The 26,413-nt window shown below is 47.9% G+C and overlaps 1 protein-coding gene across 2 annotated transcripts in view; it reads left to right on the forward strand.

Moving 5' to 3' along the window:
• Positions 1–26,413, forward strand: part of WIPI1 (WD repeat domain, phosphoinositide interacting 1) — a 32,502-nt gene that overhangs the window by 5,129 nt on the left and 960 nt on the right. Inside the window, exons 2-12 of one of the 2 annotated variants that reach the window (XR_012009142.1) lie at positions 1,283–1,365; positions 2,791–2,960; positions 7,951–8,047; positions 15,766–15,863; positions 16,503–16,595; positions 17,305–17,375; positions 17,970–18,077; positions 21,515–21,679; positions 22,449–22,556; positions 23,241–23,359; positions 23,840–24,259. Coding sequence is in view for 1 of the 2 variants with exons in the window: in XM_072781045.1 (XP_072637146.1) it covers positions 1,283–1,365; positions 2,791–2,960; positions 7,951–8,047; positions 15,766–15,863; positions 16,503–16,595; positions 17,305–17,375; positions 17,970–18,077; positions 21,515–21,679; positions 22,449–22,556; positions 23,241–23,359; positions 23,840–23,940 (1,213 nt within the window). In the remaining variant the exon portion in view is untranslated. The remainder of the gene's footprint in view (positions 1–1,282; positions 1,366–2,790; positions 2,961–7,950; positions 8,048–15,765; positions 15,864–16,502; positions 16,596–17,304; positions 17,376–17,969; positions 18,078–21,514; positions 21,680–22,448; positions 22,557–23,240; positions 23,360–23,839; positions 24,260–26,413) is intronic. The other variant, XM_072781045.1, reaches the window with a different exon arrangement.

Raw genomic sequence — 26,413 nt, forward strand, 5'->3', positions numbered from 1 at the left:
TGTTTTGCTGTTTGGTTGTGATACTAGCTTTGTGGAACATGGTATAAGGCAGAGTTCTCAACCCTGGCTGCACACTGAAGAACTAAAAACAGAAAAAAATAGAGAGAGGAAGAAGAGAGAGAGAGAGAGATGGGAGGTGGGAGAGAAAGAAAAGAAAGAAAAAAAAAGGATGGAAGGAGAGAAGAAAGAAAGAATCCAATTAAATAAAAAGCTCAGGGTTGGAGGGCACCTGGGTGGCTCAGTGGTTGATTATCTGCCTTTCATTCAGGTCGTGATCCCAGGGTCCTGGATCAAATCCTGCATCAGGCTCCCTGCAGGGAGCCTGCTTCTCCCTCTGCCTGTGTCTCTCTGCCTCTCTCTGTGTGTCTCTCATGAATAAATAAATAAAATCTTTAAAAAAAAAAAAAAGCTCTCAGTTGGAAGAGCAACAATAAACAATAATTAGTATTTTTTAAAAGCTTCCCAAGTGAATTTAATATACATCTGGGAATGAGAGCTACTGTTATAAAATATCTGGAATATTTTCGTGAAAAGCAATGAAAGGATGCATCCATTAAATTGTACCTACTTAAATAAAAAAAAAAAAAAAAGGGATCCCTGGGTGGCGCAGCGGTTTAGCGCCTGCCTTTAGCCCAGGGCGCGATCCTGGAGACCCGGGATCGAATCCCACGTCGGGTGCATGGAGCCTGTTTCTCCCTCTGCCTGTGTCTCTGCCTCTCTCTCACTGTGTGCCTATAATAAATAAATAAATAAATAAATAAATAAATAAATAAATAAATAAATAAATAAATAAATAAAACGTACCTACTAATGACTGTGCCCACTATGATCAGGTATTTATTTTTTAAGCAAAAAAAAAAAAAAGGAAATAGAAAATTTATCTCTTGGTAAAGTACCTCTCAAACAAACAGGAGCCCCCTAATAGTGTTGGGAGTAGCACCAGGATGAGTATTCTTAAGCATTATATTGTTCCTATTTCTGTCCAGTTGGGAAAGCATAGTCGCTAGTAGGTTTGACATTTCTATGGATGAGTTTCAGATCTCTTAACCATTTCACATCTCTGTGTGTGCGGTTATCTTTGCGCTTTGTCATTTTAATGTACCTGCCTACCTGACAAGGTGTGCCTCACCATTTAGATAGTTATCAAATATCGAAATACCTGAGGATGGATGTTTGTCTGTCTACTAGGAGACTGGGGGGAAGGGGAATGTCTATCTTCAGCAGATCTGTGGCTGGAATACAGTACCTCCTGTCATTCCCATGCTCTCATTATCTTCCACAGATCCCTAGCAATTGGAACCAAAGCCGGTTATAAGCTGTTTTCTTTGAGTTCTGTGGAGCATCTGGACCAAGTCCATGGAAGCAGTAAGTGTGTGTGTGTGAGATCTCAGGGACACCAAATCCTCCCTCCAGACTTTAATCTGTGGTGCTCCTGAGCTGTCTGCATTTTTCTACCTTAACTGTTAACCTGAGGGAGTCAGTATTTTTCAGATTTAAATGTAAATCATTGCCTCCACTTGGTTTAAAAAAAAAAAAAAAAAAAAACCACAAGTAAGCACCCTGGTTTGGCAATATCTTAGGTAACATTTTCTTTTTATATTAAGAAATCCTTTGTGTGAAACCATATTGTTGACACTTCTTCATACACTTCTGTGCACAGCCATCGGTTTTTATAATTGTCAAACCAGAAGGTCACTTATGATTTTTTTTTTCCATTGTACTGGGACTTTAGAATATTGCTAACATTCATTCAGTCGTGGAAGTCTTTTCTTTGTTTTTTTTTTCTTTGTTTTAATAAAGCAACACTATCCCATTTGCATAGCTCATATTGAAGATGTTCAAGTACTTCTAAGGAATATTACCAAAAAATGCAGCTTAGAAATGTGACTCTCATATTTTCTCAGGGTAAGTAATAATTTATGCCATCGTAATAGTGAAGAATACACAATCTTTGGATTTCCTGGAAAGAAAGGTTTAGTAGATAAATACATTGGGTCCCTAATATATTTATAAGATCTTACTTTTATCACACCATTTTGTGAATACTTGACTCTGTATCTATCCTGTGTCATTCCCTGTGAGACCTGCCTAAGCACAAGGAAGGCAAGCATACAAAAAGAATGTTCTCAGGAAAACACTGAGGTGTCTACCTGTGGGCACTCGGGAGGCTTATTTATTTACCTTCTTTCTGAGTATGGAATTACTTCCCTGGTCATAACACAGATGTCCAGTTTGTCTTCAACAGGAAAGGGATTGCAGAGAGGGCCAGGTTGCACAGCAAGATGGGGAGAGGTTACAGATTCAACTAGATTACTATCCACCCCCACCATGGTGGTGTCTGTCCATAGTGTACCTCTTGGCAACAGGGCCCGGAATCCTGAAAGCAGAGGTTCCCCAGAGTAGACACTCCTTTGAAACCTCTCAGGGAGAAAAGTTAGATTGAGAGTGGCCAAACCTCCCAAATATGTTTCACAGAGCAAACAGTGGGGCCCTAGGGCTGATTTTACCGCACACAGGATCATGGGAAGCTCTGAAAGACCGGACTCTGGGTTCTGGTTACCAACATTTTCTTTAGGTATTGGCAAGGGCCAATACCTATTGGCAATTGGAATCGATTGCTACCTTGGGAAACAGCTAAAGCTTCATTGCAGGGGGGAAGGAAAATCATTGTAAATGTGTGCTAATGGAGGGCACCCAGTCTGCAAGACCTAGAGGCTTTCGGCTAACTGGTGTCAGCTCAGCTCAGGGGAGGCTGAAATCTGTGTGACCTCAGTCTGCTCTCCCTCCCAGACGAAATCCCAGACGTTTACATCGTGGAGCGCCTGTTCTCCAGCAGCCTGGTGGTGGTGGTCAGTCACTCAAAGCCACGGCAAATGAACGTCTATCACTTCAAGAAAGGCACAGAGATCTGTAATTACAGCTATTCCAGCAACATCCTGTCCATAAGGCTGAACCGACAGGTACATTCGGGGAGACCTCTCGGGGTTGCGGGGCTTCTGTTAATTGGCACCAAAGAGAAAGATGAATACCTGTAAAGATGAATGTTTCTAAACCAAACATCAGATTCTAAAAGGGATTTTAATACTCAGGCCGAGTATGATTGGGAACATCATAAGCCTACTCCGGGTACTCATTTCAGTGATGTGGCCTCCCTGGCCCTTCAGCCTCATGTCCTTTCTCGAACATTGGCCACTGGTGGAGTGAACCCTCTTCCACTGGGTGCAGGCTGGGTAGAAATCTGGCTGTGACTTAGTCCTGTGAGCAGTAATGCCTCTTAGAACAAAATTCCTAAGGATGAGTGTGCCCTCCCCTCCCCAGCTCACTCTGAAAGCAGTTGTAAAACTACCCGTTCTCTTGCTCTCTCCTTGGACATTCCCAGCGATTCAAGTGTCCAGGCTCATGTGCCCATTTCTTTGTCCTGGCTCACCCTACAGATCTTACTTGTGGTGTTTTTCTTTTTCTTTCTTTTTTTCTTTTTTTGTCAAAAGAAGGATTATTCTTATATCAAATATATAATATGTTCTCTTTAAAAATAGAAAATTTCCTGGGCAGCCCTGGTGGCTCAGCAGTTTAGCACCACCTTCAGCCCAGGGTGTGATCCTGGAGACCCGGGATCGAGTCCCACATCGAGCTCCCTGCATGGAGCCTGCTTCTCCCTCTGCCTGTGTCTCTGCCCCCCTCTTTCTCTCTCTCTCTCTCTCTCTCTCTCTGTCTCTCATGAATAAATAAATAAAATCTTAAAAAAAAAATAGAAAATTTCCTTAAATAAATATTTGGGGCTATGAATGAGTTTATCTTAAATCATTAGATTTTAAATCCTATGAGGGCAGGCATTGTATCTGTTGTGTTCACTACTGTAGGCCTAGTAGAAAAGACAGTGCCTGGTGGAAAAAAAAATACTCAGTGAATATCCATTTCCTGACCACCTATTAAATAAGTAAACAAACATTCTTTATATGACTATGCAGATCTTTCTGTTCAATATTTCCAGGATGATGGAGGTCATTGCATTCATCAAGGACAATATTTTCTTGTCTTCTTACCTAAACTATTAAATGCTAATTTTTTTTAAACAAATGAGACAAAGTGCTCTCTTCCGTTTATGAGAAGGAAGAGATTGTTTCGTTGAGTTGGTCAACTACTTTGATTGGATACCCACTTAGGTCTATATAAAGCAGTGTACTGAAGAGAGCCTAAGAAGTAGGATGTGGGGCTATTTAAGTAAGGAGCAGGAGTAAAGAAGGAAGTAAGCCCAGGCTCTTGGCCAGGGAGGGAAAGGCAATTTGAGAGTTTTCGACTTGAAGGTTTTTAAGCCTGATTCTTGGCTCAAGGGCTCTCTCTAAAATCTGTTGGTAGCACATTAAATTCATTGCAAAATTTTATTATCTTTGCATGCAGTGATAGCCAGTATATGAAAATTAAAATCTCTATTTTGGTACCTGATTGTCTTTTTAAGATTATTTAGGCCAGGGGTGCCTGGATGGCTCAGTCAGTTGAGCGTCTGCCTTTGGCTCAGATCATGATCTCAGGGCCCTAGGATGGAGCCCCGCATTAGGCTCCCTGCTCAGTGGGGAGTCTGCTTGTCCCTCTCCCTCTTCTACTGCCCACCCCCGCTCATGCTCTCTCTTTCTCTCTCTCCGAAATAAATAATTTTTTTTAAATCTTAAAAAAAAAAAAAAGATTGTTTAGGCCAAAGTCCTATAAGATCAGAACCTTCAAATAGTACCTATGGAATTTATTTCTGTAATTTCTCTCTTACTTGTTCTCTGACATTTTCATTACCAAATGGGACAGAGGATTACTCAAGTGTGTGAGTCTGCTAGCCTTTCAATGCCACCCTGTCCTCAGTATAACATCTGTGACTTCTGAGGCTCCCCTGCCCCAAAATCTTTAGAAGGTCAATGCTCCTAGCACTGCTCAGCTGTGAATGGGCAGGTTCATTGGAACCCACTTAGACACCTCTCTCCTCCTTAGCATTTTTTCTCCTAAGAAGTTTCTCTTTTTTTCTTTAAGATTTTATTTATCAGAGGGAGAGGAAGAAGCAGGCTGAGCAGGGAGCCCAACTAGGGACTCGATCCCAAGACCCCAGGATCATGACCTGAGCTGAAGGCAGACGCTTAACCAACTGAGCCACTCAGGTGCCCTGAGTTGGGGGGGGGGGTGCTTTTTTTTAAAACATAGGCTTGGGCCTTGGCAGCTCTGGGGTTGGGCACCTGCAGCAGCCCCTCCCTGCGGGGCCAGGGTCCCATGATGCCAGGGCTCTGCCGCCCCCTGCAGGAAATGAACAGGAGTGAGTGCTGCGCATCCTGCCCGCTGTGGGAGTCAGCGGGTCTTTGGGCAGTGCAGTTCCTTTTTTAAAAAACAACAGGAAACCATCAAAGATTTGTGTAGGGAGTTATGAGGAGAGAACATCTCTATTTTTTTCTAAGTATATAGAAAGGAAAAATATTTAGTAAAGGTATTTCTCAACCTCAGTTAATGTCGTGCCCCTTGTCCTTAATTGAGGAGATGTATCTTGTGGCATAACGAGGACACATTTGATGTATTTCCATATGTAAACTGTGACGGTGGTCTGACCATCTGTTCTGAGGGGCCCTGGGTTATCCAGCTGCACATCCCCTGGATCGAAGCCTCTCTGGAGCTACCTCTGAATCTGTGATGCTTGAGGGCAGATGCTATCAATATTTTCTTAATCACTAAAAGGGGTTATTACTTCTAAAATCTAGAAGAGTTGATGAGAGCCAAGGTGACTGGGAACGAGCGGAGTCGAAGGCCCACCCAGGGTTCTGCTAAGGCTGAACGTTGATCACTAAAGAGCAGTTTCCAGGGTCACGCTGGCCCCAGAAGAGTCTTGCGCAGGAACTTGGGACACGATGCCTCCTCTTTCCCCCTTGCTGTTATCTCTGTTTCCCTCCCATTTTATTCTTGTCTGTGGCCAGCAGGGGTGACCTGAAACTCACTGAGTGGGCCACAGAGCAGCTGGTGCTATGACAGCTGGTGGGACGGATGCCGACAGGTGGCATGAGCTGGATATGGAGGCTGTTCCTACAAGAGGCATATGTTGAGGACCCAGTGTCCTGGGGCTTGGGTGTGGGGATACAGGAGGACGTCAGAAACCTAAGAACATTACCATATACTACTATAGTCCAAACCATAGAAAGTGCTGGCAAACGGCAAGGACTTTGTTTCAGGGACTATGTTTCTCAGAGAAACGCGAATGTTTGCCATCAATTTTGAGACCCTATTAGATTTTTTTTCTTACCCCTTGGTGCTCAGACTTGTGGCCACAGAACCTTAATTAAAATTGAGGAAGGCATTTACATTTTATTTTCTGCTTGGTAAAAGTGATGGTCTTCATTTTTCTGAGCCGTGAGAAGTCGTACTGGGAAAACAGTAGGGCAGTCTAGTCCCTTGGAGGAGAACCTCCTAGGGATTTTTGTAGTATTTTTAGGTGCCTTCCTCTGTAAGTGTTGTCTTGTGCGATAAAAGGATCTGGCCTAAGAACAGTGGCCCTCAAACTCAGGTGTGCAGCAGAATGACCCAGGATTCATGTTTAAAACCTCTCAAACCAGAATTTCCAGGGAGAGGCCAGGTCTTGTCCCTTAGGTCCTCGGCTGGTTCATCAAAGCCTGAGAACCACCAGCTTAGAGGAAGCTAGTCAGGCTTGTGCAGGGGTCATGGGCAGCTGCTTAGAGTGAGGAAAGAGCTACCCAACCAAAAACTCCTTCCCAACAGCCCCTCACTGGCACCCAGCATCCGCATCGCACTGAGCTATGCATTCCACTCCTTTACACACCCAACATCGACCCCGAGTCCTGTTTCCACTTGGTAGGAGCATGGCCATTGGGAAGAACCTCTACACCTGACAATCCTCATTTGAAAAGGAAGAGAAGGGCCTCCCTGCCCTGGAGAGGGAAAGGAGCCAAGCTGGGAGGGACCCTGAGCAGGCGGCACCCTGGGGCCGAGTGTGCACAGGAGGGCAGAAGGGCTTTCCAATTCCCTATACCAGGGCCAGAGAGAGTACGCAGAAGTGAGTGTGGAGGGGCACCCGGGTGGCTCAGTAGTTGCATTTGCCTTTGGCTCAGGTCATGATCCCGGGATCCTGGGATCAAGTCACCCATCAGACTCCCTACAGGGAGCCTGCTTCTGCCTCTGCCTGTGTCTCTGCCTCTCTGTGTGTCTCTCCTGAATAATTAAATACAAATTTTTTTTAAAAGTAGGTGTGGATGAGAGTTGAGTGGAACAAAGGTAAAGCTGGCAGTTCTTTGGAGGGGGTAAAGCCTAAGATTGGTAATACAGGAGGAGTAAAGAAACCCATGTCTGTGCAAGAGGGAGACTTCATTATGGACATTGAAAGGGAGCCTGTCTGGTGGGAATAGGAACCAAAAAGGTTACCCAAAATTGTCCTAAATAGTAAAGGGAGTCTGATCAGGAAGTGTCCAGGAATTCCAGTTCTAAAGAGAAGGGAAAGTACCACACACACAAACACACAATCTCAATTTCTTTTTTTTTTTTTTTTTTTTTTTTTTTTAAGATTTTATTTATCTATTTGAGAGAGAGAGCACGAGGTTGAGGGCAGAGACAGAAGCAGACTCCCCACTGAGCAGGGAGCCCAAGACAGGGCTGGATCACAGGACCCTGAGATCATGACCTGAGCCGAAGGCAGACGCTTAACTCAACTGAGCCACCCAGGCACCTCCGCACAAATCTTTTTAAAATTTTAAATGAAGTTTTTTAAGATCTTGTATTTTATGGTTCTGTTCAGGTGGATAATGTGTGCGTGCATGCATGTGCGTACATAAGCATAATCTTCAAATCGATCCTTGAAATTCTTCCTCCTTTAGGCTCTGAAGCAAGTTTAGGGCTTACATGAAAGATAAGTGATTTCCGTTTGGTTGGTTCCTTTGGGAGGAACTGGCCCAGTGGACTGATGAGTCTGTGTGATTGCAGAGGCTGCTGGTGTGTCTGGAGGAGGCCATCTACATTCACAACATCAAAGACATGAAACTGTTGAAAACCATCCTGGATATTCCTGCAAACCCAACAGGTGAGCTCCAAAATCAGGGAGGATGCCCCCCTCCCTACCCACCCTCGTCTCACCCCCACCTGCTCCCTTCACAGGCTGGATTCCCTCCTCACTGGAAAACCTAAGGCAGTATTTTTATGGGTTTTGAGTCTCAGTGGTGTTTACCTGGGAGGTTTCTCTTCATGGTGGCAAATCCCAATTATGTTAGGCAGTGCATCCTTCAGGAAGGCCGCAGCCTTCCAGAAACCCCTTTCATCTGGGACCCATTCTCAGCAAATGTGTTAAGACACTTAAGGTAGACGCGTAGGAGATTTCATGCATCTGATATTAAAACATGTTTACCCCTAATTATTTTCTGTGATTGTTCAGTACAGAGTAGGTGTAATAATTAGAAGCAGGTTTTGACTTGGTGTGTCTGCAGGAGTAGAAAAAGGCTATGAAGAATGTGTTTTATGATGTTAAAGTGAAATCTCTCTACGTGGGTGATGTGCTAGGATACTGGTCTTTACTAAATCCTTCAGTTCTAACACTGTTTAACCAGTGCGCCATGTAAGAATGGGACTAGATTGGATTTGGTAGATTGAAAGAGCAGATAATGCATAGGGGTTCACTAAGCAAGAAGTAAATGAGAAAGAAGCCCTTCATCATGTGGGAGGGTAGGGGGTCCTCACACGAGAACAGCTGGTGTCTCCAGGGATTCAGGTTTAGGATCAGTTTAGGATCAGTAAGTGGCTCCTCCAGTTTACAGCAGTTTCCTAATCCTTTGACTTTCACTGAATTGCAGGGTCTGTATGGCCCAACCCAAGTCCCCGAGGCCCTTTGGGCCTCAGAGTTTTTTCTCTGTAAAATGGGATACCTAATAGCTATCTTGCAGGATCACCTGAGAATGACAAGAGGTCAAGTTTGTGACCAGCTCCCAGCCCACCATGCAGTAAAATCTCCTATGCTTGCTCTCCTTCCCTCTTCTCAGTTACATAGATGGCCCTTTACTGTCAACTTCAGTGCTTTAACATTTCAGCCATGAAAGAATATATTTTCAAAGATCAAAGGCATTGAGGCCATTGTAAAATTCTGTGAGATGATGACTTTAAAGCATATTTCATAGAATGAAGGATGGTAAGTGAAGGAGCTGTGGATGGTCAGGTTTTTGTTCCAGAAATATGAGGTTGAACTGATCGGGGAAAGTAGGTACTGAAGATGTATCGTGTGTCTGGAGCCACAGCAGGCGCTGTCAGGTATAGGTAGGGCACGTACCCAGCAGGGACTCAAAATCTAGCCACACGAGTCCCCGGAGACAAATGTGTTTTGTGTAATGGAGTATAAGACAAATGCTCTGGCACTTTGCAGGGCTAGGACCCAGTGTGGGACTGTGGGGTGCAAACAGTTGAAAGGAACATGTGCTCTTCTATAGGTCAGGCAGGAGCAGTTCTGTGGCCAAATCAGAGCAGATCTCATGCAGGAATGGACCTGAGTTAGACCTTGATGGATTCCGGCAAGGGACCACCCAGGTGGCCAGGAAGCTAGAAGCTGCCTTGGTTCTCTATTTCTCTGAAAGGCAGGGGTTGCCATGGTCAGTACCCTCTCCAGCAGAGGGGTCTGTGTATTAGCGCTGCGGTCGGCTTCACATGCTCAGCCTGCAAGACAGCTCTGCCCGCAGGACTGGGCCCACTCCTCCCGTGAAAAACGGTTTCTCCCCATCTACTCTTAATTTATAGCAAATGTACCTGTTTTTCTTAGCTCCAAAAATTCATTGGTTGCCTCACTTGTTGCAGCTTAAACAGGGTGTAAAGAAGGCTTGAAAGGGTGGTTGGGCCCCTTGTATTTTATGTTAGAGAGAATGGGTATGATTTGTAAAGGAATAATTTTATCACAAGAAAAATTAGAAACAGTGGGAGGTATTTTCTCTGCCTCCCATAAACGTTATGAATGGATACAAGGACAAAGTTAGCATTTCCTTCTGAAAGACCACAGGCGGGTTGAAAAGACCCAAATACGGTCTTTCGACACCTTTGGTGTTCTTTGGAGAGATAGCCCAAGACTTTTTCAAATCCTGCAATTTATAATTATCATGTCAACTTCCACTGAGCTCCCTTTGTTCTCCAGCAAAAGAGAGACGATAATGTGTATCCCACAGAGTTATTTTGGGGCGGATTAAGAGCCAGGCAGGGAGAGCAAAGGCGAGGCTCGCTCCCTAGCCAGCCCCTGCCTGGAGGGCAGCCTGACATGGTCAAAGCTGCACTTGCAGGGACACGACCAGTTCCTCGCTCAGCTGACTCTGAGCCGTCAGACCCAGGAATGTAAAATTTTCAGACACAGGGAGTCTCCTTTATTTGTCACCCTTCTCTCATTCACTTTCTGAACGGAGACGTAAGACGGAAACTCTGGCTCTCGATTTGATAAATGCTTAATGGGTACACAAGAGAAACGGAGTCCCTTGTCCAACTGGCTGGAGCGCACTGATGCCAAGTGGATTGTAACCTAGTGAATTATAAATAAATGCTATACACAGAGCTCTACCATTGCTTCGCACCCAGTATCTAATGCGGCTGTAAATTTCCTTCCTTTCGTCTGTGTTTATGTCACGGCCAATCCTGTTGTGTCAAAGATTGCAGGCTGTTTCCTTTAAAGGGTTTGGCCAGACGGGGCTCGAAGTTAATTTCCTGCCAGCACAGCAGTCTGTGTGCTGAGCAGTGAGGGTGGAGATCTCCACGCAAGCTCTGCCAACTGCAGAACTCGGCGGTGCCATAAACAAGACCTTCTACAGAACATCGAGGGAACCGTCTATACCACACAGCAGTGTGTGTGGTAGAACAAAGGAGCGGTTTATGCCCAAGCCAGCGCTCCCTCTGAAAAAGGGTAATACAAGTGGGGTAAGTGGCTCTAGAACATTGGCAAATACAGAGATTTCTATTTGTGAAACTTGGAAAGCATCTTCTGAGACATCAATCGACCCAGAGGGAACTGCAGTGTATAAGTCGCTGTTAATTTGCTTGAAGTTTGTCAAGTCATACTATAACTACCAAGGTGAGGATGATCTAGAATCATGGGACTTCCTTCTGATTCCAGCCGACGATCCCATTGGTTCTTGCACCGATCACAGGCACTTCTTTTCCCACTGCAGAACAATTACAGCCAAACAATTTCAGTGAAGTTAGAGCGGACAGTGATTCATGAGACTGTGTCAATTCTAAAGCAAACCCAAAAGCCACATCAAAACCGAATTCCTTTTTTTTTTTAATTTATTTATTCATGAGAGACACAGAGAGAGAGAGAGAGAGGCAGAGACACAGGCAGAGGGAGAAACAGGCTCCATGCAGGGAGCCTGACGTGGGACTCGATCCCGGGTCTCCAGGATCACACCCCGGGCTGCAGGCGGCACTAAACCGCTGCGCCACCGGGGCTGCCCAAAACCGAATTCCTATATAGAAAAAAGACTGGAAGAAAATATGCTCGAATATTGAGAATGGTGAAAAGCCTCTGGGTTTTAGACCAATGAGTGATTTTTTTTTTTTTCTCTTGCTTTGTATTTTCTGGACTCTGCAAGTCTTTTACACTATGACTTTTCTGTGATGCAAAATGATATCAGAGACAAAGCTGATTTCCTTCCTGGAGTAGGCTTAGTGTGACACCTGTGATGGGAAACAGGACGAGGAGAATGGTAATATCTAAGCCTCAAGTGAGCTCTTGATGTTTTCCTCGGGGGCTTCAGAAGGAATAAAAATGCATTCTTGTAGCTGGTTGACTCTGAGAACTGAACCATGCGAAATCTAAGAAACTCGTGGGAAACCTTTCTGGGGACCTTCATTAAGTCTGCAAAGGTTGGTGTGCAGGATCCTTTGGCTAAATTCAAGTGGATTGGCAGATGCGCAAGCCCGGAGGCAAAGCTCTCAGATAAGGTGTAATGTGTCAGAGTAGGCCTGCCCTGGCCATCGAACTTTCCCTGTTAGAGTCTAGTGTCATCCCACTGTCAGATACTACCGAAGGTTTGATGTTACTCGAAGAAATGTAAGCTTTTCTTCCTTTCTGGGATATTTACACTTTAACAACAACAACAACAAAAACTCTGAAGGCCATCTCACACCCATCAGAATGGCTAGTATCAAAAAGACAGCTACAAAGTGCTGGCGAGGATGCAGCGGAAAGAGGAGCCTCGTGCACTGCTGGTGGGAACGCAGACTGTGCAGCCACTCTGGAAAACAGCACAGAGGTTCCTCAAAAAATTAAAAACAGAACTACCATGTGACCCAGCAATTCCACTTGTGGGTATTTATCCAAAGAAAATGAAGACATTAACCCGAAAAAGATCATCTGCACCCCCACGTTCACTGCGGCATTATTTAGAACAGCCACGGCATGGAAACACCAATGCCCATTGGATGAACGGATCGAGAAATGTGGTATATACATATGTACAATGGAACGTTATTTGGGCATAAGAAAGAAAGGGAAATCTTGCCATTGGGGACAACATGGATGGACCTTGAGGGCATCATGCTATGTGGGTTAAGTCAAAGAAAGACAAATACCACAAATACTGTATAATCTCACTTATAAACAGAATCTTAAAAAAAAAAAAAAAAAGAAGGTACAGAGAACAGATTGGTGGTTTCCAGAGGTGGGGAGATGGGGAGGGAGGGAGGATGGACGAAGAGGGTCAGAAGTTACAAACTTCCAGTTATAAATAAGTCATGAGAATGTAATGTACAGCATGGAGACTATAGTTACTAACACTATGGCATATTTGAAAGTTGGTAAGAGAGTAAGCTTTTAAGAGCTCTCATCATGAGAAGAAAATTTCCTGCGTATGGTGACGGATGTTAACTAGACTCACTAGACTATCCCTCACTCGTGATACATTATATACAAATATCCGATCATTATGTCGTGCATCTGAAACTAACATAATGTTATATATGTCAGTTCTACCTCAATTAAATTTTAAAAAAGAACTCTAAAGGGCAACTCAAAAGTCCAAGCTTTCTGCTCAAAAACCTCCCCGTTCTCCCTGCCACACAGATGGGCCTTGATATTTTCAGAGGAGGATGTAAATAAACGAAGACTTGGCATCTTAGAATGTTAAAGCTGGAAAGATCACTGTAGCCCCCTCATGTCATGGATAATAAACATGTGAGCCTCAAAAGGCCACAAATCACTCAGCCAGAGTTACAGAGTCGAAGACAGACCTGGGTCTTGACTCCATGTCCTCAGCCCATCTCTGCCAAACAAATATTCTTAAAACACTCCTTTTTTTTTTCCTAACAGCTTTGTTGAGCTAGAATTCACATCCTGTATGATCCGCGCATTTAAAGTGCACCATTCAATAGCTTTTAGTATATTTAGTGTATTTAGTATATTTAGTGTATTTGTATATTTGTGTAACCATTACCACAACCAATTCTAGAACATTTTCATCGCCCCAAAAAGAAACCCCATAGCCCTTAACCCCCCCCATACCCCCAGCCCCAGGTCACCATAATCTACTTTACGTCTCTCTAGATTTACCTAATCTGGGTATTACATGTAAGTGGGATCATATAATATGTGGCCTTTTGTATCAGCCTTCTTTCACTTACATGTTAGAACATTTATTTGTTCTGTATCTAATAATATTCCATCATAAGGGTATTTACCCATATTTATCAGTTGATAGACATTTATGTTGTTTCCACTTTTTGACTCTTAGGAATGATACTGCTTTGTATATGGCTGTATGATTTAATGTCTCCTGGGTAGAATTTGAGGGTCATATGATAACTCCGTGTTTAACCTTTTCAGGAACTGCCAGACTGTTTTCCAAAGCCCTGTCCCATGTTACATTCCCAGCAGCAGCGTAGGAGGGTTCCAATTATCTGTCTTTTTGATTATAGCCATCCTAGTGAGTGTGAAATGGTACCTCATTGTGGTCTTGATTAACACTGCTTTTTTTAAACATACGGGCTTAGAAACCTCTGGCGCATACCCACTGCATTTTAAAGATCTTAACTCTTTGGCATGGTCCTCAAGTCCTTGCCCAGTTGCCATGTCCAGTCTTACCATCTCTTCTGCTAAGCAGCCCTATGGGAACCCACCATGCAAGCCAACCCAACCTCCCATGCTGTTCCCGCCTGTTTCACAAGACCAGAATGCCTTCCACCTGCTAGCTGCTCTTGAAATTGCACTTGGATTGCAAGGAGCCCAGAGAAGATGGGGGAATTGAGGTTCCCCAAGCAAAACTGGGAAGATACAGGAGTCTCTCTCCCTAAGGCTAGGGCTGAGAGTGACCCTGTACCAGCAGGGGTTGCAGGATGCCAAAGCACGCAGGTAAGGGCTCTGGGCTCAGTCACGTTCTCCCCAGAGTTCTGTGTGGCAAGTGATAAGAACACAGCCCTGGCTTTGTCCTCATCAAAGCCAGAGAGCAGGAAGGAGGACCTCGGTTTCAGTTCTCAATGTTGGATTTTTTTTTCTCTGCTCATCCCCCGCCCCCAGCAGATTAGGTTGGGTGCATTTTAGCCTGATATAAAGTTTTTCTTATACTTGTCTAAGAAATTGTTTAATATACTAAACTTGTGGGGCACCTGGGTGGCTCAGTTGGTTAAGTGTCTGACTCTTGGTTTTTCAACTCAGATCTTGATCTCAGGGCTGTGAGTTCAAGCCCCACAAGGGTGGGCTCTACACCCACCATTTATGTGTGTGTGTATATATATATACACACATACCCTAACTTGTGACAAAGTTGTCAATTGCCTTTTTCATTTAAAAAGAGGTCACACTTGCCTAATCTCAAAGTTCTTATTCTGGTAATGCTTTTGGTTCCACTAATTCCTTGAATTCACTCCTGTCACAGACACCTCTACTATTAATCCAGACCACTGCTGTGAAAATCCTTTACTTAAACACTTTTAGAACTACCCCCACCTTGAGTCTCCTTATAAACAAAAACTGTCTACATCAGTTCAGTGATGTGATTGGCTGTTTGCTCTCCCGGAATATTGTCAAAGCACCTTAAGACCAAAATGTCCTCTTTCTTTAGCTTATTTCAATGGCAGAGATCCATCTTACCTGAAGGTTCAGCCCTCAAATGAACTTGCATTTCTGGAGGTGTCCATTTCCCTCATCGAGGCAGACATTTATTTGGCTTAGAAATGAACAGTTTCGGACAGCCCAGGTGGCTCAGCGGTTTAGTGCCTGCCTTCAGTCCAGGGCATGATTCTGGAGACCCGAGATCGAGTCCCACACTGGGCTCCCTGCGTGGAGCCTGCTTCCCTCTCTGCCTATGTCTCTGCCTCTCTCTGTGTGTCTGTCTCTCATGAGTAAATGAATAAAATCTTAAAAAAAAAAAATGAACAGTTTCTAAATAGGTCCTTCCCCCCGACCCTCCACCTCCTGGGCTCCCCAACTGGCTATGAGTGGCCAGCTGCATGTAGTCACCTGCAGGAAGGCTGAGACATACTGCCTTTATTTCCGTAAAGTCTCTTAGAGCCTTAGAGGGTAATGAAAGAGAAACAGATGCGGTTTCAGAGCCCCGTGGCAAAATGTCAAGAAGAACTTTTTCAGTATTCTGAGTTCTATTTGCTTTGCTGCAGAGACCTGGCCAGCATCAAGTGTGAATTTTACTGTAGAGATTCCCTGATCGCAGGAAAGGTCGGCTAAGCCGTCCCTCCCCTCGCCAGTAGGTGGCACTGCAGCTGCGCTGTTTTCAGATGCCCTTTCCAGGCCTGGTCTCTGCGTGGCCTCTTCATCTGCTGTCCCTTCTTTGCCAGGTCTCTGTGCCCTCTCCATCAACCATTCCAATTCGTATGTGGCCTACCCTGGAAGCCTGACCACAGGCGAGATTGTGCTTTACGATGGACACTCCCTGGTGAGTTGGCAGTGACCCAGCTGACCCAGCCCACCGGCTTGGCTGCGTGGTCAGTGGCAGGTGATGAGCAGGCTGGGTCGCGGCAGGCAGGGTGTAGAGGGAGAAGCGACACCGGGGGCGTTTGTTTTGGCCACAGTCTGGCTGGGAATGGAGGAGAAGGTAATGATACCCGTCCTGGCTGCCGTGAGTCAACCTGCGAGGCGGCTCGCCAGCCGAGGCAGACGTAGACAGTGGAGTGGAAACCACGTGCCAGCAGGTGGCCCATTGTCTGGCTGAAGTAGGTGACAGTGTACGGATGTCCACTTCCTGCCCTGTGCCCCCCGCGGCTTCACAGGGCAGGGCACGATTGCTGCGGGAAGCCCCCGAAAGCGGCGTGCAGGGTGGGCCGCGGCAGCATCGCTGCGCCTTGGGCCTGCGGTTGGCTGTCCATCTTCCAGAGGGCAGGAGGAGGGCAGGAACCGCGGCAGAATCTGGATAGACCAGAAGAGGCTGTATGGCTCCTGCGTAAATGGCCTGGTGCAGAGAGAGACACAGGGAGCCCAGCAAAGGCGGGAGGGCATCTCCGAAGGAGAGGAGGGAGGGGAAATGCATCTTCCCTCTGTCCCAGCATCCGTGTCTGTTTTCCCTTGTCACCAACAGAAAACAGTCTGCACAATTGCTGCCCACGAGGGGACGCTGGCCGCCATCGCCTTCAATGCCTTGGGCTCAAAACTAGCGAGCGCCTCTGAAAAAGTGAGTGCACTTGCCGCATCTCCACTGGCTCTCTTGTCACGGCTCCACCGGGCGGCTCCCTGGGGCCAAAGATCCAATGAGATGGGGCTGGGGACAAGGACTGACTGGTCTCTGGGCCTACCTGGAATCCATTTCCGAGGGGAGCCTCTGACCCATGCATGCTGTGTATGTGGATACATAATTCAACAGAGCAAAGGCCTCTGCTATGCAAGATGCAAGCTGCTTGACACAAAAGCGTGTGGTCTTAGTGAGACACACGCATGCACATCTTCCCTAGAAACAGACAGAGGCTGCATTTCATGAACCGTGTAAACAAAATGTTGTGCTATTTAGCAGGAGAGATTGATCTCTTCTGTCTGGGATGGGCAGGGAAGGCGATCCAGTTGGATTTCAAATGCCATGAAAAGCATGTGTTTTTTGACAGGCGGAGACTGGCTATTCCAGGAAGCCCAAGCATTTTGAACGCGCACGCGCGCGCACACACGCAGCCCTGAGCTAGGGCATGGAGGGAAAGGGGAACAGTGTTTCACACCCGTCCCAAGAATCACTTCTGTGGCAGTGTACAAACAAAAAAGCCTCTATGCCCAACACTTCGTGCTTCCTCCTCAGAGACAGCTGTTCAAAACCAATAAAACAAGCTCCTCTCTGAAGGGACATCTTGGTCTGAAGCCGTTCATGGTCTGAAATGTCCCCCTGCTGTCTTTTTCAGGGCACTGTCATCCGGGTGTTCTCTGTACCTGATGGGCAAAAGCTCTACGAGTTTCGAAGGGGCATGAAAAGGTCTGTGTCCACCATGAAACCCATGTTACAGTAGACACTAAAGACCCGCCGTGGGCGGCTGGCAGCCGTCCAGGGAGAGCGTGGAGGGTGGCTCTGTGCCCTCCTCTCCCCCGGAGGAGGTCACCTGCCTTAGACGCTGTGCTAGGTGCTCAGTACACCTGACAGCTCGGCCGCTGTCCTAGCACAGGGCTTCAGCCACGGGAAGCCTTCTGTGATGGGTGCCAGGGCAGCGAGCAAAGGAGAAACGAGAGCGCAGGCAAGTCACAACCCAAAAGTAATCCATGAAGTGTGATGGGCGGGGAACCTCTTGGCGGTAGCCTTTGCAGCTGGATGGGTGCACAGAGCCGCTGGAAGACGTCCAAGGTGACAGGAAGGGGCGGTGCTTTGTTTCTTCCCACCCAAGACCATGGCCCTTTACGAATCTTTCCAAAATGAATTTCTAAATTAGGAATGACACAACGGCAGGGGGATTTGGAATACCTAGACTCCCCAGGACATGTCCAGTTTTCTTACAAAGCTGGGTTTTGAACTGTAAAGCAGCCACCCTCCCCTGTCGGGCTCACTAGTCCATCTCCACGTCACCGTGTTCCCTAGGTACGTGACAATCAGCTCTCTCGTGTTCAGTATGGACTCGCAGTTCCTCTGTGCCTCAAGCAACACCGAGACCGTGCACATCTTCAAGCTGGAGCACCTCACTAACAGGTAAGTCAGTGCCTGACCAGAGGAGCCAGGTGGTTCTGTGCTCCCACTGCCCGCGTAAGTGGTTTCCTCGCTTTCTGAATGCCATGCACTCGGCCTTACCGGCTCTGCCTTCCCCGAAGTGGTGAGCGTATGCTGACCAAACCTCGGTGGTGTAATACATGGAAGCACAAAATCCAGGGCCACCCCCCTGAGCTCAACCCCTGGCTCTGGCCCAGGCTGCCCTGCACTGAGAGACCCAGGCAGGTAATTTAACCTTCCTGTAACCTCCGTACAAAATAATCATCAATGCCTCTTGGGCTTGTCATGGGGATTAAGTGAGTTCCTTGAGCCAACGTGTTTAGCATGGTGCCTGGCACACGGTAGACATTAAGAAATATTAGGCAGCAGGGATGCCTGGGTGGCTCAGTGGTTGAGCGTCTGCATTTGGCTCAGGGCATGATCCTGGAGTCCTGGGATCGAGTCCCACGTGGGGCTCCCTGCATGGAGCCTGCTTCTCCCTCTGCCTGTGTCTCTGCCTCTCTCTCTCTCTCTGTCTCTCATGAATAAATAAATAAAATCTTAAAAGGGGGGGGGGGCAGCAGAGCTATGGGTATAATAATATGTGAATCTCCGCCATCTTGCCTGCCACTGGGCGCATGGGAGACACCCCCAGTGCCTGTGGCTGTACCAGTGGCAGGAGTGCAGCTGCCTTCCCCTGCAGCCAGTGGCGTGTGTATTAGTTTCCTCTTGCTGCTGTAACAAGTGACCCCAGACGTAACGGCTTAAAGCAGCACACATTCATTATACCACAGCCTTGTAGGTCGCTAGCCCGAGGTGGCACGGCCTAGTTCTCCATCCAGGGTCTCATAAGGCAGAAATCCAGGTGCCAGGCAGCCACGCTCTTATCTGGAGCCTGGGGCCCTCTTCCAAACTCAGTCCTGTTCCTGGTGAGAATCCAGGGCCTTGCAGTGGTAGCAGTGAGATGCCCACATGCTTGGTGGCCCTCAGCCCAAGAGGCCACCTGCTTCCCTTCTCACATAGCCTTCGATCCCGCAGTGTCACACAGATTCCTTCTTGTCCTCTGGATTGCTCCAACTTCTCCTTCTGCCTTCCTCGTCTGCCACCAGTTGGAGAGACCTCTCTGCTGTTAAGGGCTCCTGGGACTAGATCAAGCCCATCTGGATAATCTCTCTACCTACAGTGGTCTGAGCCATAAACATAACACAGTCACCAGAGGGCTATTTTGTCACTGTTACAATGTTCTAGGGACCAGGGCGTGGAATCTTGAGGCCATTCCTAGAAATTCTGCTGTAGCATGTGAGCACTAGAATATAACTACCTGCTACGTGCATGCCCATGCCTACCCTTGGAGCTGTCCTACACTGGGAAGCAGCAAAGCAGTGAGGGATTCTCCTCCCACCCAACCACTGTCCGTGGCAGTGTCACCCTGGCCTCTTGTCCTCTTCCTAAGGTCAAGATCTTGCTTCTGGTAGCACAGTAAACAGGTCATGCCTTCCTCAGGGGACTTCAGACACCTCATGGCTCCTGACTCTTGGGTGCCATCATAGGAAATTGAAACATGAAATGTTAGCGATGAGCTCATTACCCACGGAAGGCAGGCGGTCGAGTTAGCGATGACAGTGACACTCGCACATCGATAGAGCGTTTAGTAGTTTACAGAGCACTCTCACACACTTCCTCCCTCGGCTCCCCATGGTAGTCCTGGAAGGCAGGCGTCCAAGTTTCATAACCGAGGCAGCTGGGGTTCAGAGCAGTCCAGCGTGTTGCTCAAAGCTGGCCTCCGTCTACAAGAAGGGCCACGTTTTAACAGCCCGCCAAGCTTCTAGGGCTGCTGCAGAGTGCACATTCCGGGGGTGTCCGAGAAATGTCCCAAGGACTTACTTCCACGCTGGGTTTCACACTTGTGCCAGGAAAGGCCCCTCTTCTGTAACTGAATTCTTCTCGTGGGATAGAACTTCTACGAGAAAATTACTTTTCCCACCTAATTAGCAGGTCATGGTACACGGGCTCTGTTCTGTGTGTTCAGCATAGCATGTGTCTGTCTGACACTCTACGCGGCTGCTGTTATGTGTGTATTAGTGTGTCCATGTGACACGGCACCTGGCCTCTGTCCCCCTTCTGAAGCTCCATCCATGGGCACCAGCAACCAAAGCCTGGTTCCGTTTTTCCCTCCACGGGCTAGTGCAGCGCTCTTCCTCTGGCAACCTCATCCCTCCCCTCCGGCCCCCAGCACTGGTGTCGGAAACCCCAGGGGCTGCCCCCTCCCTGCTCCTGTGTCCCAGCAACCCCGCGAGTGTCCACCCCTGGTCATGTGCATCGCAGAGCGCAGTGTGTGTTGGACTTTTAACCCTGCATGTTCTCCCTAGGGCTTTTATCTGTTCTCTGGACTTTTCTATCACTTCTCAGCTCGTAAAACAGAAGCCCGGATCTCTTGGGGAGCTGTTCAGAGCTTAGGAGGGTGGCTGGCCTGCTGGGATGACCTTCAATCCAAGGTGCTGTGACAAAGTGACCCCATGTCTTCATCGGAGTTTGCTATTGGTGCTTCAGACAGGAAGTTGCCATTTGAACTCATTTCCCCGTCCAGGCTCTCCTGTTTCCGTCAGGGATCTCAGATAGCTAGGAACAACCCCTTCCTCCCTGGTTTGTCCAAAGACCACCCAGCTGGTTGGGAAACAGAGTGAGAAGTAAACCCCAGGGCTTCTGGGCTGCAGCGCGTGTGCCCTACCAGGCTCTGGCCCTGAGGACAAGTGGCCTCTCAGCAGGTGCTCCCAGGAGTGCACAGCATGAAGGCAGGGTGTGTGCTCCTGCCCATTCTCACCTCTCACCAACAGAGCAACCACCCTCTTTGTCTGGCAGCCGCCCTGGGATGAACTTTGATGACTGCAGGGGACGTACCAGGTCCCCGTGAATTATCTGTACCGTCGTGAATCACCGGGGAGCAGGGTGGCTGCAGGGCTGTAATCACACACCACCCAAAGCATCTTGCCCGGAGGTTTGCTTCCCACTCAGTCTGGCTAGGGAGGCCTTGACACCGAGATCGCTCTGTTCTTCCACGAGCCCGGAACAGGCTTGAGCTTCCTTTTCAGAGTCCAGATATCGATCCCATCTCACTCCCGACCCTAGCCCCCTTCTTAAAAATCTGGAAATCAGACTAATCATTACATGCAACTTCTTTAATGTAGGGAAGTGGTAGCTTTGGGAACCTCTTAACAGTTTTGCAATGGCCCTTCCGAAGGACGAATGAGCACTCAATGTCCTTTTGCTGTTGCCAGAAGAGTACATCCCGGGCTGTTCCTGGGGGGTAGAACATTATGCTAAAGGCACAGTTCCTTTTTGTTGCAGTGAGCACAGCTCCTTGCACCTGGGCATGTGGACCGTTGGCCCGATGCCCTGGCCTGCGGGGCCGGCTCACCTCCACCTGTGCCTTGCTCCCCCAGCCGACCAGAAGAGCCTTCGACCTGGACTGGCTACATGGGAAAGATGTTCATGGCTGCTTCCAACTACCTCCCCACCCAGGTGTCAGACATGATGAACCAGGACAGGGCCTTCGCCACCGGACGTCTGAACTTCTCGGGTCAGAGGAACATCTGCACTCTCTCAACGTACGTATGGCACCACCCACTCTCCACAAGAATAAGCTCTCACAGAGCTGTTTGCCCAAAGTGCAAAACCCCCAAACATGTACAAAGAGGAAAAGAAAGACGAGATGGCCAGGAGGAAGGGCATGCAGAATCGAAGCCCGCTGTGTCCATCCGCTGTCTTTCCTCCTAGTCATCATTTGTGCTCTGGGGACAGCTGGAAGTCGGCATGGGAGCCTCAGCTCTCTGGTCATAACGCTGTCTTGAAAACAATTCCCATTCTTATGTAACTCTCTAAAAAGGCTCTAGTTCCATGATCCAGCTTCAGACACCTATGGGGCTGACAGATATTTTATTGAAAAGAGTTAAAGAAGGTAAACTTTTTTTTTTTAATCTGATAAAACTGGCCAGCAATGCGGTAAGCTAATTTTGTCCTTTCTGTCACTGTTAAAGGCAGAAACACACGTAAGCCAGAGGCTGTGTCCCATTCAGGTCAGCTGATGTTTTTGCTGGCAGTGGCTCTTCATAGAGTAATAGCATGCACACGCATGGTTTTGTATCACCCACACAATTATTTTCAAAGACAAGAAATAATCCTCAAGGTAGATCGCTAGGTCAGAATGCAAAGAAATAGCCAGAAACCCAGAATCCGGGGCCAGCAGACCGGGTAAACGTTTCCTGATGGCAGGAGAAGCAGCTTGTGACAGCCAGGGTGGGTGAGGCTTTGTCATTTGAAGCTGGCCCATTGCTCGTCTTTGTCATAATCACAGCATGTGTTTTCCTTGGCTCTTAGGATCCAGAAATTGCCAAGGCTGCTGGTCGCATCATCCGATGGACACCTTTACATCTACAATTTGGACCCTCAGGACGGAGGAGAATGTGTCTTAATCAAGACCCACAGGTGAAGAGACTAGTTTTCAAAAAGCCTTTTTAAGAGCCGCTTGTGTCAGGTTGTCAGTTGGCCAAGAACGACAGGCTTTAGGGCCATTGCTTGTCTGTCCTCTTTGCCTGCCATCTCGGTGGCAAACCTCTAAAGGCACCTGCTCTGTGCTGGGCTCGATGTCAGGCACCCTCACTACGCTGTGCACTTCTGGAAAAGTGCCAGGAGGAGTAACACACAATTGAAGAAACACAATGTCTTCCTGTGGCCTTTCCTCCTCGTACATTGGGTGCTCAAAAATACTGACCAAACTTAATTGAAAAGTTCTCTTGATGTCTATGACCGAGAACAAGGCGACCTCTCCCTGCTGTGCCAGAACACCGTGAGCTGCCCCTGCCCCCTCGCCCACAGATCACCCCCCCTTGTGAGCGTGCCTTAGGGTCCTTGCCAGGGTATACCAGGAAGAGCAAAGGGCCAGTCTTCGTTTAGTGCATAGAAGAGAAAGGGGTCCATTGTGGAGTTGCGTGATGGACCCCAGCTGTGCAAGGCCACTGGCGGGGTCACATGACCCAGCTTGAACTCCTAGGTCCGTACTTTAAACTTGAGTGGGCAAGCCTGAGCTGCCCAGCGCTTTTCCTTGTGACGGTATCCTGGATATGTGATCTCTTTTTTTCTCCTCCCCTCCCCCACAATTGCTGCAATTAGCTTGCTTAGCTCAGGAACAACAGAAGAAAATAAAGAAAATGACCTCAGACCTTCATTACCTCAGTCTTACGCAGCAACTGTAGCCAGACCAAGCACCTGGTCCGCCTCCACGGTGCCAGGTGAGTGGATGTGGGGGCCTGGTGGGGGCTGGGGGGGGTGTGGGGCACCGTGGGGACCTGTTTCTGACACCACTTCCTCTGTCTTCACGGTCACCTGTAGATGGAATGCTCTCCCCGAACCACTTATCTCCTCCCAGGCGCGACCGCAAGAACAGCCTTTAAAAGTCGGGTCCCCAAACCCGGCAGGCACAGCCCCAAATTATCGCCTCCCCCAACAAGTCGTGTCAACCCTTGGCCTCTCTGAGAATTGCCAACCAGTAGCGAGTCGGAGGTGTCTAGGGTAGACACGTGGGTGAGACCAGCCTGTTCGGAGGCTTGGATGCCACACACGGTGGGGCTCTGGACTCCTCTGAAGCTCAGTCTCTCCGTTTAGAAGGCAAAGGCAGCCTCTGTGGTCTCCCTGGAGGTCCCGCCCCCGGGTCACAGCATAAGAACAGCAGGCCGCCAGGCTTCTCTCAACGTCTCATTCTTGGCTTCCAGGTTATTCTGAGGACGGCGGAGCCCTCCGAGGAGAGATTATTCCTGAACATGAGTTTGCGACGGGACCAGTGTGTCTTGATGATGAGAATGAATTCCCCCCTGTGAGCATTAGGAACCCCTAACCGAGTGGCTCAGTCTGTGTGCTTAGAAGGAAGCCTTCTCCTCATGCAAGAGGCGAAGTCACTTGCCCTGTTATCTAGTCCTGTAACAACTAACCTCCTCTGCACTAGTCAGAAAGCCCTAGGTGATGCGCTGTGCTGTGTGCCTCGGGCCCGACAGACCAGCCATCAGGTGTCAGGCTAAAGCCGGCAGCCGTAGAATAACCGAATACTAACCCAGGGAGTCTCGGCGGCCTCACTACCTCCAGAGGCCTGGAATCCTTAACTTGGCTTCTTTAGCACTCTCTGTGCTGCTCACAAGGTAGGAATTCGTGCCTGCATAAACCCGTTTGCCTGAGGCTCCTAAGGATGTCCTTGCAGAATGCTGCCTTTTTGCTAAAGACGTCGACCTAACGGGGTGGGCCGCTGCGCTCTGTAAGCCAGCTAGACCCTCACCCTCGCGCGGCTCTAATGGGGCGGACCCCAGGCTCCCAGCAGCCGGGTGGAGGGCGGGAGCCTCGGTGGAGAGCTCCCCGGCATTTCCTTGCATCTTGCTTCAGCTGTTCTGGCAGCAAGAGCCCTCGGGGTTGGCTGGGTGGGTGCAAGGCTTGGCTTCTCCCTGCATCCGCGTCTGAGGAGAGGGTTCTCTCCCTGGGTGGCTGCCTTAGCTTAGCTTAGCAGATCTTTCTGATCCTTCAAGCTTCCATTTAGAGCACCATCCAGACCGCTCTCGTGAGCTGCGGTTAGAGAGTGGCACAGAGAGTGAACCTAAAATCATCGAGACATGGAAGCTGTGTTTGGACCAAGACTTAGAGAGTCAACTGAGTGAGCCTCCTGGAGCCAGAATGGGCCCTGCTTCAGAGCCCATTAGGTCTTGGTATATGATGTTTTCTCCTGACTGTTATCTTATAATGTCAGTTGAAATCTCATTTGCAAAAGGATGGAAGGCAGGTCTAGTTTCTTTCTCCTATAAATCCTGGGACAATCCGTTAAGCCCAGTCAGCTTTTTTATTTTTATTTTTATTTTTTTTTAAAGGCTGTTCTAGAGTCCTCTGTGCATGATATGGGAGGGTGGGGTGTGTGATTGCCCATGAAGGCTCTACAGACTGCAGCTTGAGATTTACGTTTCTGGCTTTTAAGAGGCAGACTGCCAGATGCAGTGCCAATAAGTACAATTTATATTTTAGGGCTGGAGAGCAGTGGTTCTTAAAAATACAAATTATAAATATAAAAACAACCATTGGCTTGCTGCCTCCTTTGCCTTTGGGTTCTCATGCCCTGACTAGCCATAAAGGGAGCTCTTCCGGCCCCCTAAAAGTTGGTGGTCACTTACCTGAAGTTGTGTCTTCTGGGAACCAGAGCAGAGTAGATAGAGCGGGGATATACGTGTCCTACTCTGCCCAGGTTTGGAACCTTCACTCACTAGGTTCCATCTCAGTGATTTTGGCCACTCACTAGGTTCCATCTCAGTGATTGTGACGAAAGTCTGTGACTGCTCCAAAAGACAATTAGATTATTAATTAGATTCTTAGCTGTAATCAAAGTAAACCCTAAAACCTTTTGTACAAATTGGGGTACATCAGATACTGGCTTTCAGGAGGCGGTCCCTTGCCAAGGAAAACCTGTATAAAATAATAGGTACACTGTGTAGATCATTTGTTTGGAGTTTAAAAAAAAACAATGGAGATGCTTAAGATCTAGTGGTAGAATTTGTTGAGAGGCCTGTTCACCTAAACACTGCCAGGAAGCTGGGTAGGAGCCGGTTGTCCTGTCTCCCTCTTCAGGACCAAATGTGAGAAAGTCAATTTAACTTGCCTCTGGGATTTTTCTTTAGACACAAGGAAGGCTTCCTGCCAGCGAGAGCATTGATCACTGAATGAGGCCCCTGTTAGACCCTAGAGCCAGCGGTTGGGGTCATGGAAGCCAACAGATCCCAGACGCCCTGCTGTCCAGCCTCCAGGCAGACAGGGAGGACAGGATCGAGCTTCTACAACCTCCCAGTGTCATAGCAGACAGTCTTCTCCATCTCATTTCATGGAGACCAGAGGCGTGAGTGCCACTGGGATGTCCTCTCGACGTGGACCATCTCCCATCCTTTTGGCAACGATGTCCAACAGGAGAGGAGATGCTGGACAACTCCCCTCCCTGCCATTATTCTGCGCCAGCATGCCTATTACGCATACTTGGCCAAAATTCACACCTCTACCCACATCCCTTAATTGTGATCTTGGAGTCAGCATGGTTAAAAACACGGGCTTGCCTGCCTAATCTCATGAGGGGCTCCCCAGGCCTTTGCCTTCAGAACACAAGTCCTTGTGAGTAGGGTCTTTTTTTTTTTTTTTTTTTTTTGTAATATACTCACACTTTCCTGAATATGATCACTCTTATCTCCTGGGGATTTCCTTTGCTCCATCCACAATGAGAAAAGAGAACTGATCATTTCTGGTACCTTAGAAAGGTGCCGTATTCAGGAAGC

Source organism: Canis lupus, chromosome 16, assembly GCF_048164855.1.
Source record: "Canis lupus baileyi chromosome 16, mCanLup2.hap1, whole genome shotgun sequence".
Lineage (NCBI taxonomy): Eukaryota > Metazoa > Chordata > Mammalia > Carnivora > Canidae > Canis > Canis lupus.